The sequence below is a fragment of the Peromyscus californicus genome, unplaced genomic scaffold (assembly GCF_007827085.1).
Source record: "Peromyscus californicus insignis strain IS unplaced genomic scaffold, ASM782708v3 Scaffold_21__1_contigs__length_65335640, whole genome shotgun sequence".
Classification (NCBI taxonomy): Eukaryota; Metazoa; Chordata; class Mammalia; order Rodentia; family Cricetidae; genus Peromyscus; species Peromyscus californicus.
Window position 1 is genome coordinate 52,048,546 of NW_026294514.1, and position 14,208 is coordinate 52,062,753.

Sequence of the window (14,208 nt, forward strand, 5' to 3'; positions counted from 1 at the left end):
CTGATCTCCTTGACAATCACAGCCTCCCTTCCCGCACTTGCCTTGACTGCAACACTGAACTTCCTAGTATTCCTTTTCTCTCCAAACTGTACATTTTTATTTCATCTCCCTCACTTCTTCTTATTTGTTGAAAACCTACATAAGAGATGTCATTAACATCAAGCCGTGGGTTCAATGATCTATTGTCTTGAAATTTCTTCTGTCAATAAAATTAGTTCACAATTTTTTAATTTGACTTCAGTCAAGTTCTTGGAACATAGGCAGAAGGTAGACAAATTCTTTATCAAAACATCACAAGAATGGCTGCTAGACTAGTTGTCTTTACTTCCCTCTAAATATTTCTGAACTGTGCTTCCACAGTCCACATTTCTCTCAGCAGTATTGTTTTCCAGGATCCTACTTGAACAACTCATTAAGTTCTGCTTACAGAATTCAATTGCTTTTCTATTCCACAATTCTAAAGTTTTTCACATTTTTTTCCAAAAACCAACACAGTCAAGACCTTCATAGCAATAGCCCACTCTCTGGTACCAAATTAGTTACTTTTCTATTGCTGTGATAAGTTACAGTGACTAAAAGTGACTTATGGAAGAGTTTATTTTGATATATGGTTCCAGAGTGATGAGTCAATCACAGTGGGAAGGCATGGGAGCAAGTGGCAGATATGATAGCAGGAGCAGGAAGCTAAGAGATCGCATCTTCAACTATAAATATGAAGCAGCAAGAGTAAACTAAAGTTGGGGTAAGGCTGTGAATTCCCAAAGCCTAACCCCAATAAAATGTTTCCTCTAGCAAAGCCACCTCCCCTAACAGGGCCATCTGCTGGGGACCAGTGTTCAAATACCTGAGCCTACGGGAGAAATTCTCATTCAATCCACCATAATAGATTCCTTTGAAAAGCAAGGGTGGGGGAACAAAGGTAGAAGGGCCTGGTAAGGTGGAGTGGGTTTGGCAAGAGTTAGGAGAATGGGTGGGGGATGAATATGTCAAATGTAATGTGTGAAAATCTGAAAGAATTAATTTTAAAAATTACACTTGAAAGGACCTTAATGGCTTACTTTTAAAAATGTATATACGTTTCACATAGGGATAATGTGTGCTAGGAAAGTAGAGCACCTGTGGCTAAATCCAAAGACTGCATGACACAACGGAAATCCATTCTTTTAATGAAGCTGAGGAAACTGTCAGAGTGGAGCATTGGGGCCTCAACCATGGCTCTGATGCCACATCACCAACTATGGCCTGAAAATACTAAAGGGAGATGATAGAAAAAGCCTAATTCATAAATTTTAAATTACAGGGCATTTTGAATGGCATGAGGAAATATGCAACTCTCTTTTGTTCCGTCCAGAATGTAAAATCATCACATCATCCAAGCGCCTTATGTATCTGCTAACCAGTCAGCAACCATCTTGGCTTTAGTGTCCACAGCTGTGGTACCCCAGGACTTGTGTGCACGTGGCCTTTATATACATAGTAACTGCCCCCAAAGCATGAGAGAAGTGATGCCTGTATATGATGGAGAAGAATCACTGAGTGTTTCTTTTCAATGAAAGGAGAATAAGCTTCCGTGCTTCATTAGAAAACTTATCAGATCAAATTTCTAAGATCAACTCCTAGAACTTCTTTACCCATGAAACTCTAAAAGAAGGAAAAAGAAAGCCATGCTAATTTAGATATTTTGCCTAAAAGTTCAAAAATGATGGACTCAGCACAAGATGAATGCTTAAATTTGAAAAAGTATCTGTGGGTAAAAGACATGGATACAAAGTGTGTTTTAATTTAATGAGTAGCATATTGAACCAAAGTAATGTTGTCTGTGTGTTGTTTGTGTGAGTCTGTGCAGTTTGGTACTGTGTAGTTTCGTGTACCCACTGCAGAACCTTGGAATATATTCCCACATGAGGAAGGGATAAAAGGTTACTGTAGAGACAGACAACAGAAGACAGTCAGGAAACAGGATATGAACAAAAGACAACCTCAGAAGAAATAAAAATCATCGGAACTAATTAAAAACTCAAAGCTAACAAAGGTAACCTAGTCAGTCTATCAATATCCAGCAATTGATGAATGGTCATTACATACCAAAGATAATATTCTGCCCTAAAAACGAAGAAAAACTCATCTCTTTGACAATATGGATAAACCAGACAGATATCATGTATGTTATTATTCCATGTTGATTGCTATAAAAGAAAAACAGTTGAAACTTGGTGTTTCATAACTAAAAGAAGTTTATTTAGTCCACAGTTTGGGAGCTTCAAATTACACATAGGATTACCATTTGTAAGGGCCTTTTGGCTGCATCAGATCATGGTAATTGACCTAATGTCTGGAAACCTGTGTGTTAGAGAGCTATCACATTAAGAGACAGGAAGCTAGAAAATCCAGAGCTTAGGCTCAGTGCTATCATGTGAAGTAATCAAGGTCAATTACTTATAATATTCATATCCCTAGTGTTCTCTATGAGTCTTCTACTGTGCCCTTCTTCTTACAAGAGTCATCACCATGATTTTAGTATGATAGGGTCAAGCTTCCAACACATGAACATCCAGTCTGCAGCAATCCATCCCTGGCCTCTGAGACCCATGACCTCCTAATGTAAAATATAGTAATTCTGTCCTCATAGTGGCAAGGCCCCTTCAGCATCCCTGCAAAGTTCAAAATCACAGGTTCATCTGAGAATTGTGGAAAGCACTTTCAGATATGAGCTGTTGTTAAAAGAAAAAATAATGTCTACAAAGTAGAAGTGTGACAAGCACAGTGTAGGCATATTTAGTCCAAAGGGAGATGACAGGAGGTGGAGAAGAGTACTGAGACCATAATGAAGAGTGAAATCTGTCACAGCAGATACTGAATCTTAAAACTCCAAACCTGATCTCCATGAACACTGTGGCGAAGAGTGGTCCCCTCAGGCAGCCTTCGCCTGTGATTTTGAAGATCTTGCAGGACCCACAGTTTCTCTTTTGATCTGCCTTTGCATTCTGCTTACAACTTTCTCTGATGCTGCTTAGTATTGCTAAGTGTCCTGGCTGTCTATTGTCTACTCCAGAGGTCCACCTCCAAAGCTAAACTTGGCATTGCCCTATTGGGCCTGTTCTATGTGGGCTCCAACCTTGCCCAGATTTTGAGCTGGTCTCCCTGACTTTCTTTAGAGAATTTGGTTGAAGCTGTCAGGATCCCAATACACTTGCCATTTTGCTCCTCTGGACAACTAGTTCCACTTTGTAAGATCTGCTTCCAACATGAGCATTGGTACTTAAGTCTGAGCCAAGGCTACTTAGTGGTACTTAGTGGTACTACTTAGTGGTACTTGGAAGCAAGGAGGGAAAGTTCCGCTAAGTAGCAAGCCTGTTCCGAGTCACAAAGCAGAGCCATTGAAGAATCGAAGGGGCAGACTTCTGGTGCCAAGGGCATTTTCAAAGGGTTCTGAAATGTTCTGAAGGCCTGTTTTCATTGTTTGGATGCACAATGATCCACTCCCGTTTAGTCACACTAATCTCATTAGCAAGTGCTTACTGGGCCACACTTATATTTTCTCCTTCCAAACATTTGGTCTTGCTCTTTCCTGACCAGGCTATGAACTCACCAAGTCTTTTCATTGTGTTTCCTTTTGTTCAACTGTGATTCTGAAAAAAAACAACCAGTGTTTAGTCCTACAGTTTGGTTGTTTCAACTTCTGCCCTCTCAGAATTAAGCATGTGTCTTGGTATTTCTCTGCACTCTTTGTTCTACGCAATCATTCCATTTCAGTGTTTGTAAGACTACAACAGAATACTCCAGTCACAGGTTCCTTTGGGATAAGTGTGGTTTTGCACCTCTTGATAACATCTGCTATGGAAAATGTACTCAAAGCAGACTCCATGCCACTATCATGATGTTTTCCCCCACTTTGGATGTTAATTTTTTATTTCTTTAAACATAGAAAATTTTAGTGTGTTGTCTGAATTTTTTCTATTGCTGTCAGATGAGTTTCTTACTAACACTACACTCTTCGAGGAAGCACAACCAAATGCATTTTTCATAATTTCTCATTCTCTCAAACTCTGTGCTTTCAAAAGAACATTACAGACATTCATTGCTTATAATTTTCATTGTACAATTACAACTGTATCACAGGTAACTATATCTTTGAGGTAATATCCCTTAAAATATATGAAATATTTGATAAGTGGAAAACACTCATTCATGTTTCTTGTCTTGTGATATAGCTGTGTTAGATGACTGGTATTGTTTTGCTACAACATTTTGACTCTAATTTAGAAGGGCTTTTTGTTTGTGAATTTTGATTATTTTTATGTAACACTTGTAATTTTCAGAAATTTGAAACTATAAAAACAATTGTATTTTCTATAAATTAATGTTTATGTGTAGAAAGTGATCAATATTTCAAACACTAAAGCTGCTTAAAGTTTTAAGACAGATTGACAGATAAATTGACAGATAAATTTGAAAAGTATAATTCATTTATGTGTTTTCAAATCAATATAGTTCATAAAATGATAAAACATTGCCTCTTAAAGGTTATCGGATGAATATGAGAAATTTTGCAAGTATTTTAAAATATTTAATTTAACATAACTTTCTAATATTAACTTTATTTTATAATTGGGAATTAACTAATACTTTCAGCAATAAAGTACATCTTTTCTTCAGGTAAGTGGCATTCTTTTAAAAACTTTTGTTAAAAATACAGTTACCTTACAAGTACTAACTTTTTTAAATTCAGGTACTGCTTGCAAATTGGCCACAACCTTCCTTGTTTTTTCTGCACTTCTTAAATATGATGCCATAGTAGCTGAAAATGCTGACAATATGGCTGAAAATAAAACAAAAGAAACTAAGAAAAGAAAAAATTATTTCTGATTTCTTCATTGGTAAGAATTTTATATTTTCCATTTGTCAATGGAATATCATATTGATAACTTTTAAAACAATAATAGTGATATACTTACATTTTAACATATGCTTTATATGATTTCTACAAGTTTTATTATGAGCATAAAAATATAGTCTGTTTTAAGATTGCTGAAGATATTTTGAAACATACACTTAATACATTTTTTTACTCATAAAAAATTTCGGGTACATGCCTTTAACCCCAGCACAGGTGGCAGAAGCAGGCAAATCTCTGAGTTCCAGGCCAGCCTGGTCTACAGAGTAAGTTCCAGGACAGCCAGTGCTACACAAAGAAACTGTTTCCAAAAAGCAGAAAAAACAAAAAACAAAGTATGCTGACTCAAAGTTAGACATACATACACACACAAAATTGCATTGTATGATTCGAATTATGTAAAATATCTAAAAATTTATAGCAAAAAAAGGGGGAGAAGACATTTAAAAGCACTGGCTGCTCTTCCAGAAGTCCTGAGTTCAACTCTTAGCAACCACATCTTACAACCGTCTGTAATGGGATCTGATGCCCTCTTCTGGCATGTAGGAGTACAAGCAGATAGAGCAGTCATACACATAAAATAAATAAATCTTAAAAATATAGGTCTTTTTTTCTGTTTATTTAAAGCAGAGTCTTTTCTTATACAATATATTAGGATTACAGTTTCTCCTCCAGCTAACTCTTCCAGATTCTCCCCACCTCCCTTCCAGACCAGTTGCACTCTTTTTCTGTCTGTCATTAGAAAAGAATAGGCTTCTAGCAGGTAACTACCAAACATGACAAAACAAAATATTAAAAGATAAAACAAAGACCATCACTTCGGGTTGGACAAGGCAGCCCAACAGAAGGAAAAGAGACCCAGAGCAGGCACAAGAATCAGAGACCTGTTTCTTCAAATACTCAGGAGTCCCATAAAAACAATAAGCTGAAAGTTATAATGCATAAGCAGAGGACCTGGTGCAGATTCATGTAGGCCCTGTGCTTGCTGCTTCAGTCTCTGGGAGGTCATATTAATTAGCCTTACCAGTTGCTTCAAAGAGCCTTGTTCTCTTAATGTCTTCCATCCCCTCTGGATCTTACATTCTTTCCTCCTCCTCCTCTTCTGCCAGTTTTCCTGAGCTCTGAGGAAAGGGATGTGATGGAGACATCACATTTAAAGCTGTATGTTCCAAGAACTCTTTCTCTGCATAATGTCTGGCTGTGGGTCTGAGCATCTGTTGCTGTCCTCTGCATGAGGGAGCTTCTCTGATGATGGCTGCATAAGGCACTGATCTTTGAGTATAGCAGAATATTTTAAGGGGTCATTTTACTGAATTCCTTTTAGAGCAGTAGTGCTTGGTTTTATCCTAGGTCTCTGGGCTATCTAGTGTCTGGTTCTTGGTCACCTAAGCAGTGTTAGGTGAGTTCTGGCTTATGGAGTGGGCCTTAAGTCAAATCAATCACACATTTGTTGGCTACTCCCACGAGTTCTGTGCCATCAGTTCCCTCGCATATCTTGCATGCAGGACATATTGTGAGTCAAAGGTTTTGTGGCTTGGTTGGTGTTTAAATTTCTTTTTTGGTAGCCTGCAGAGTACTTTCCCACACCCAAGAGAGTAGGATGTAGGTGCTACATGTAGGCACCTGCTGGACTTCTCCGTGTTCAATGAGTGATGTGGGTATTGTTGTCAGCAATGGAGCCCTGCTGTCAGTTTGTTAAGAGAGACCCATTCTCTTAGCAGCAGCCTGGGTTGTTTGGGGATTTCCATTAGCCCTCTTCAGTCCACAACTCAATCAGATGCAGCACAGTCCTGCTACTGGAAGCCTTATTTGAGACGAGATGTTCTTTTGTACTCGTCTCCCCCATTATTAGGGGACCTCATTTGGATTACCTTCATATATGCTAGGGAGTTTTGATCGCCATAGGTTTCCATACCATCCCTCAAATGCCCATCAGTTCCAGCTGTCTCTCCTCACATTATCTCCTTTAGCCAGATCTCTTCTCCCACTTCCTGCTTGATCCTCCCTTTCCCATCCCTACTCACCTCCAGTCCACCCATAAAATCTACTCTGTTTTCCTCTTCCAGGGAGACCCATGTGTTCCCCCCTTTCCTTTCCTCTATGTATAAATTCTCTCTGGCTCTATGGATTGTAGGTTGATTATCATTTATTTAATGGTTAATATCCACATACAAGTGAATACATACCATGTTTACCTTTCTGGGTCCAAGTTACTTCACTCGGGATTATTTTTATACTATCCATTTGCCTGAAAATTTAATGATGTCATTTTTTTCAACAGCTGATTAATACTCCATTGTGTACATGTAATACATTTCTTTTTCCATTCTTTTATTGAAGACCATCTAGGTTGTTTCCAGTTTCTGGCTATTATGAATAAAGCAGCAGTTAACCTGGTTGAGGAAATGTCTTTGTGGTAGGATGAAGTGTCCTTTGGGCATATATGCCCAAAAGTGGTATAGCTGAATCTTGAAGTAGATCGATTCTTATCTTTCTGAGTGACCACCATATGGATTTCCATAGTGGCTGTACAAGTTTGCACTCCCACCAGAAATGAAGGAGTGTTCCCCTTATTTCACATCCTCAAGAGCATGTGCTGTCAGCCATTCTGACAGGTGTAAGATGGAATCTCAGAGTTGTATTGATTTGCATTTTTCCTGATGGCTAAGGATGTTGAACATTTCTTTTAAGTATTTCTCAGCCATCTGAGTTTCCCCTATTAAGAATTCTCTGTTTAGATCTGTACCTCATTTTTAATTATATTATTTAGGGTTTTGATACTTAGTTTCTTGAGTTCTTTATATATTTTGATATTACTCCTCCATTGGATGTGGAGTTGGTAAAAAAGAAAAAATCCATTATTTAGGATGATGCATCGTCCAAATGAAGGTGTCCTGTGCCTTACAGAAATTTTTCAGTTTCATGAGGTCCCATTTATTAATTGTGATCTTAGTGCCTGAGCTACGTGTCTTCTGTTCAGGAAGTTATCTCCTGTGTCAGTGTGTTGAAGGCCTTTCCCCTCTCTTTCTTTTCTGTCAGGTTCAGTGTATCTGGCCTTAAGTTGAAGTCTTTGATCCATTTGGAGTTTTTATGTGCAGGGTAATAAGTATCTACTTATGGATCTACTTTCATTTTCTACATGTAGACATCCAGTTTGAACAGCACTATTCATTGAAAATGCTGTGTTTTTTCCAGTTGTATTTCTGGCTTCTTTATCAAAAATCAGGTATAGATGGGGTGATTTATGTCTGGGACTTCAGTTAGATTCCATTAATCAATATGTCTGTTTTTATGCCAATACCATGTGATTTTTATTACTATAGCTCTGGAGTACAACTTGATATTGGAAATGGAGAAGTCTCCAGCAGTTCTTTATCATTCAGAATTGTTTCAGCTATCCTGAGTTTTTTGTTTTCCATATGAAGCTGAGAATTCTTCACAAGTTCTGTGAAGAATTGTTTTGGAATTTTGATGGAGATTGCATTGAATCCATAGATTGCTTTTGGTAGGAAGGCCATTTTAATGATGTTAATCCTACCAATATATGATCATGGGAGATCTTTTCATCTTCTCATATCTCCTTCAAATTCTTTCTTTAAAAACCTGAAGTTTTTAATCTTATGACTCTGTCATTTGTTTAATTAAAGTTACCCAAAGATATTTTATATTATGTGAGGCTATTGTGAAAGGTGTTATTTCCCTGATTTCTTTCTCAGTTTATTTATCATTGGTATATAGAAGAGCTACTGGTTTTTTTTTTTTTTTTTTTTCAGTTAATCTTGTATCCAGCCACTTTACTGTAGGTGTTTATCAGCTTTAGGAAATCCCTGGTGGAATTTTTAGGGTCACATATGTATACTAGCATGACTTCTGCAAATAATGATGCTTTCACTTCTGCCTTTCCAATTTGTATTCTTTGATCTCCTTCCATTGTCTTATTGCTTGAGCTAAGACTTCAGTTACTATATTAAATATGTATGGGGGAAGTGAACAACCTTCACATGTTCCTGATTTTAGTATATTTGCTTTAAGTTTCTCTCCATTTAATTTCCCTTTATTGTCTTCAGTTATGTCCCTTGTATCTCTATTCTTTCCATGATTTTTAATGTAAAGGGGTATTGGATTTTGTCAAAGGCCTTTTCCACATTTAATGAGATGATCATGAGTTTTTTTTTTCTTTCAGTTTGTTTATATGGTGGATTACATTTATTTATTTTTGTACATTGAACTACTCCTGTATCTCAGGGAAGAAGCCTATTTGACCATGGTGGATGATCTTTCTGTTGTGTTCCTAGATTTGGTTTGCAAGTATTGTGTTGAATATTTTTGCATCTATGTCCATAAGGGAAACTGCTCTATAATTATTTCTTTTTTGAATCTTTATGTGTCTGCTGTTGTGTCTCCGGTCTTTTTTCTTTCATTAATTTGGATATCCTCTTTTGTCTTTTTAATTCGTTTCAATGAGGGTTTGTCTATTTGTTCATTTTTTTTTTCAAAGAACCAACCCACAGCTTCATTGATTTGTCTTGTTCTCTTTGTTTCCATTTTATTTATTTCAGCCCTGAGTTTGATTATTTATTGCCATCTATTCCTCTTGGTTGTGATTACATCTTTTTTTTTCTAGAGCTTTCAGGTGTTGTTTTAAGTTGCTAGTATAAGATCTCTCCAGTTTTTTTTTGTTTGTTTGTTTGTTTTTTTAAGTAGGTGCTTGGTGCTGTGAATTTACTTCTTAGAAGCACTTCCATTGTGTCTCATTAGTCTGGGAATACTGTGTATTCATTTTCATTGTGTAGTGGTTTGAAAGAATATGGCCCCCATAGGGAGTGACGCTATGAGGAAGTGTGGTCTTGTTCGAGGAAGTGTTTCACTATGGGCCTGAGCTTTGAGGTCATACAAGCTCAAGCCAGGTTTCAACACTTAGTCTTCCCTTGTGCTGCCTTCAGACCAAGATGTAGAACTCTCAGCTCCTTCTCCAGAACCATGTCTGCCTGCATGCTGCCATGTTTCCCACCATGACAGTAATGGACTAAACCTCTGAAACTGTAAGTCAGCCCCAATGAAATGCCCCACAGCAATAGAAATCCTAACTAAGACACACCGAATTATAGAAAGTCTTCAATTCCTTTCTTAGTTCAGTCTTGGCCCATTTTTTTTTCCATAGAAAGTCATTCAGTTTCCAGGGTTTGATAACTTTCTGTTGTCGATATCCAGTTTTAATCCATGGTGGTATGAGAGGATGTAGGGAGTTATTTCAATTTTCTTGTATCTGGTGAGACTTGCTTTGTGTCCAAGTAGGTGGCAAATTTTGGAGAGAGTTCCATCAGGAGCAGAGAAGAAGGTATATTCCTTTGGTTTGGGGTGAAATGTTATATAAATATCTGTTTGGTGCATTTGGTTCATAATTTCTATTTTTATTATTAAGAGATTTTCTATTCATTTTACATACCAACCATAGATTACCCTGTCCTTCCTCCTCCTGCCCCCCAGCATCCCTCCCCAACCCACCCTCCTGTTCCCACCTCCTCCAAGGCAAGGTCTCCCATAGGGAGTCAGCAGAACCTGGTACATTCAGTTGAGGCAGGTCCAAGCCCCTCCACCCTGCACCAAGGCTGTGCAAAGTGTCTTATCATAAGCACTGGGCTCCAAAAAACCAGCTAATGCACGAGGGATGGGTTCTGATCCCACTGCCTGGGGGACCCCTAAACAGTTCAAGCTAAACAACTGTCTCACTTATCCAGAGGGCCTCGTCCAGTACCATGGGGGCTCCTCAGCTATTGGTCCATAGTTCATGGGTTTCTAATGGTTTGGCTAGTTGTCTCTGTACTTTTTCCCATCATGGTCTCAAAGTCTCTTGCTCATAGAATCCCTCCTCTCTCTCATTGATTGGACTCCTGGAGCTCAAATTGGCACATGGCCATAGATCTCTGCATCTGTTTCCATCAGTCACTGGATGAAGGCTCTATGATGACAGGGTATTCAGCCATCTGATCACCAGAGTAGGCCAGTTCAGGCACCCTCTTGACTATTGCCAGTAGTCTAAGGTGGGCTCATCCTTGTGGATTCCTGGGAACTTTCCTAGCACTCTGTTTCTCCCTATTCCCATGATGTCTTCATTTATCACAGTATCTCTTTATTTGCTCTCCTACTCTGTCCCTGTTCCAGATTGAACCTCCCATTCCCCTATGTTCTCATTCCCCATCCATTGCCCTCCATTACCCTCCCCCACTCCCAGTTTGCTCATGTAGATCTCATCTATTTCTCTTTTGCTGGGCAATCCATGTGTCTTTCCTAGTGTCCTCCTTATGAGCTAGCCTCCCTGGAGCTGTGGGTCACAGTCTGGTTATCCTTTGCTTTTCATCTAGTATCCACTTATGAGTGAGTACATACCATGTTTGTCCTTCTGTGTCTGGGTTACCTCACTCAGGATGATACTTTCTAGTTCCATCCATTTGCCTGCAAATTTCATGCTGTCATTGTTTTTCTCTGCTGAGTAGTACTCCATTGTGTATATGTACCACATTTTCTTAATCCATTCTTCAGTTGAGGGGCATCTAGGTTGTTCCCAGGTTCCAGCTATTATGAATAATGCTGCTATGAACATTGTTAAGCATGTGTCCTTGTGGTGTGATTGAGCATTCCTTATGTATATGCCCAAGAGTGGTATAGCTGGGTCTTGAGGAAGACTTATTCCCAATTTTCTGAAAAACCACCATACTGATTTCCAGAGTGGCTGTACAAGTTTTCATTCCTACCAACAGAGTAGGAGTGTTCCCTTTGCTCCACATCCTCTCCAACATAAGCTGTCTTCAGGGTTTTTGATCTTAGCCATTCTGACAGGTGATAGATGGTATCTCAGAGTTGTTTTGATTTGCATTTCCCTGATGACTAAGGATGTTGAGCAATTCCTTAAATGTCTTTCAGCCATTTGAGATTCTTCTTTTGAGAATTCTCTGTTTAGCTCTGTAGCCTATTTTTTAATTGGATTGTTAGGTATTTTGATGTCTAGTTTCTTGAGTTCTTTATACATTCTGGATATCAGCCCTCTGTCAGATGTGGGGTTGGTGAAGATATTTTCCCATTCTGTAGGCTGTCATTTTGTCTTATTGACCATGTCCTTTGCCCTACAAAAGCTTCTCAGTTTCAAGAGGTCCCATTTATTAATTGTTGCTCCCATTGTCTGTGCTACTTTTGTTATATTTAGGAAGTGATCTCCGGTGCCAGTGTGTTCAAGACCACTTCATGCTTTCTCTTCTATCAGATTCAGTGTAACTGGATTTATGTTGAGGTCTTGATCCACTTTGACTTGAGTTTTCTGCATGGTGATAGATGTGGATCTATTTGCAATCTTTTACATGTTAACATCCAGTTATGCCAGCACCATTTGTTGAAGATGCTTTCTTTTTTTCCATTGTACAGTTTTGGCTTCTTTGTCAAAAATCAGGTGTTCATATGTGTGTGGATTAATGTCAGGGTCTTCAATTTGATTCTGTTGGTCCACATGTCAGTTTTTAATGCCAGTACCAAGTTGTTCTTATTACTGTAGCTCTATAGTAGAGCTTGAAGTCAGGGATCGTGATGCTTCCAGAGGTTTCTTTATTGTACAGGATTCTTTTAGCTGTCTTTGGTTTTTTTGTTTTGCCATATGAAGTTACGTATTGTTCTTTCCAAGTCTGTGAAGAATTGTGTTGGGATTTTGATGGGGATTGCATTGAATCTGTAAATTGCTTTTGGTAAGATTGCCATTTTTACTATGTTAATTCTGTCTATCCATGAGCATGGGAGAGCTTTCCATTTTCTGAGATCTTCTTCAATTTCTTTCTTCAGAGACTTAAAGTTCTTATCATACAGGTCTTTCACTTGCTTAATTGGAGTTACCCCAAGGTATTTTATATTATCTGTGGCTATTGTAAAGGGTGGTGTTTCTTTTATTTCTTTCTCAGCCTGGTTATCATTTGTATATAGGAGGGCTACTGATTATTTTGAGTTAATCTTGTATCTTGCCACCTTACTGGAGGAGTTTATCAGCTGTAGGAGTTCCCTGGTAGAATTTTTGGGGTCATTTATGTACACTATCATATTGTCTGCAAATAAAGTTTGACTTCTTCCTTTCCAATTTCTATCCCTTTGATCTCCTTTTGTTGTCTTATTGTTCTAGCTAGAATTTCAAGTACTATATTGAATAAAAATGGGGAGAGTGGACAGCCTTCCTTTGTTCCTGATTTTAGTGGAATCTCTTTGAGTTTCTCTCCATTTAATTTGTTGTTGGCTGTTGGCTTACTGTAAATTGCCTTTATTATGTTTAGGTGTGTTCCTTGTATTCCTGATCTCTCTAGGACCTTTATCATGAAGGGGTGCTGGGTTTTGTCAAAGGTTTTTTTCAGCATCTAATGAAATGATCATGTGTTTTTTTTTTCTTTCAGTTTGTTTATATGGTGTATTACATTGACAGATTTTCATATGTTGAACCATCCTTGCATCCCTGGGATGAAGCCATGGTGGACATTTTTTTTATGTGTTCTTGGATTTAGTTTGCCAAATTTTTTTGAGTATTTTTGCATCAATGTTCATGAGGGAGATTGGTCTGTAATTTTCTTTCTCTGTTGCATCTTTGTGTGGTTTGGGTATCAGGGTAACTGTGGCCTCATAAAAGCGTTTGGTAATGTTCCTTCTGTTTCTATTTTGTGGAACAATTTGAAGAGTATTGGAAGTAGCTCTTCTTTGAAAATCTGGTAGAATTCTGCACTGACACCATCTGGACTTGGGCTTTTTTTGGTTGGGAAATTTTTAATGACTGTTTTTAATTCCTTAGGGGTTATTGGTCTACTTAAGTAGTTTATCTGGTCTTGATTTAATTTTGGTATGCAGCATCTATCCAGAAAAAAAATGTCCATTTCTTTCAGATTTCCAATTTTGTGAAGTACAGGTTTTTGAAGTATGACCCGATAATTCTCTGGATTTCCTCATTGTCTGTTGTTACATCTCCCTTTTCATTTCTGATTTTGTTGATTTAGATGCTCTCTCTCTGCCTTTCAGTTAATTTAGATAAGGGTTTGTCTATCTTACTGATTTTTTCAAATAACCAACTCTTTTGTTTTATTGATTTTTTTATTGTTCTCTTTGTTTTTATTTCATTGACTTTAGCCCTCAATTTGATTATTTCCTGGCATCGATTCTTCCTGGGTAAGTTTGCTTCTTTTTGTTCTAGAGCTTTCAGGTGTGCTGTTAAGTCACTAGTGTGAGATTTCTCCATCTTCTTTATGTGGGTATTTAGTGCTATGAATTTTCATCTTAGCAATGCTTTCATAGTGTCCCGT

The 14,208-nt window shown here is 38.0% G+C and overlaps 1 protein-coding gene across 1 annotated transcript in view; it reads left to right on the plus strand.

Annotated features, from left to right (window-relative positions):
* Slco6a1 (solute carrier organic anion transporter family member 6A1) overlaps positions 1 to 14,208 on the plus strand; it is an 83,628-nt gene that overhangs the window by 63,928 nt on the left and 5,492 nt on the right. The window contains exon 13 of the mRNA XM_052749322.1: positions 4,730 to 4,877. Within this exon, the coding sequence (XP_052605282.1) occupies positions 4,730 to 4,866 (137 nt within the window). The 3' untranslated portion in view covers positions 4,867 to 4,877. The remainder of the gene's footprint in view (positions 1 to 4,729; positions 4,878 to 14,208) is intronic.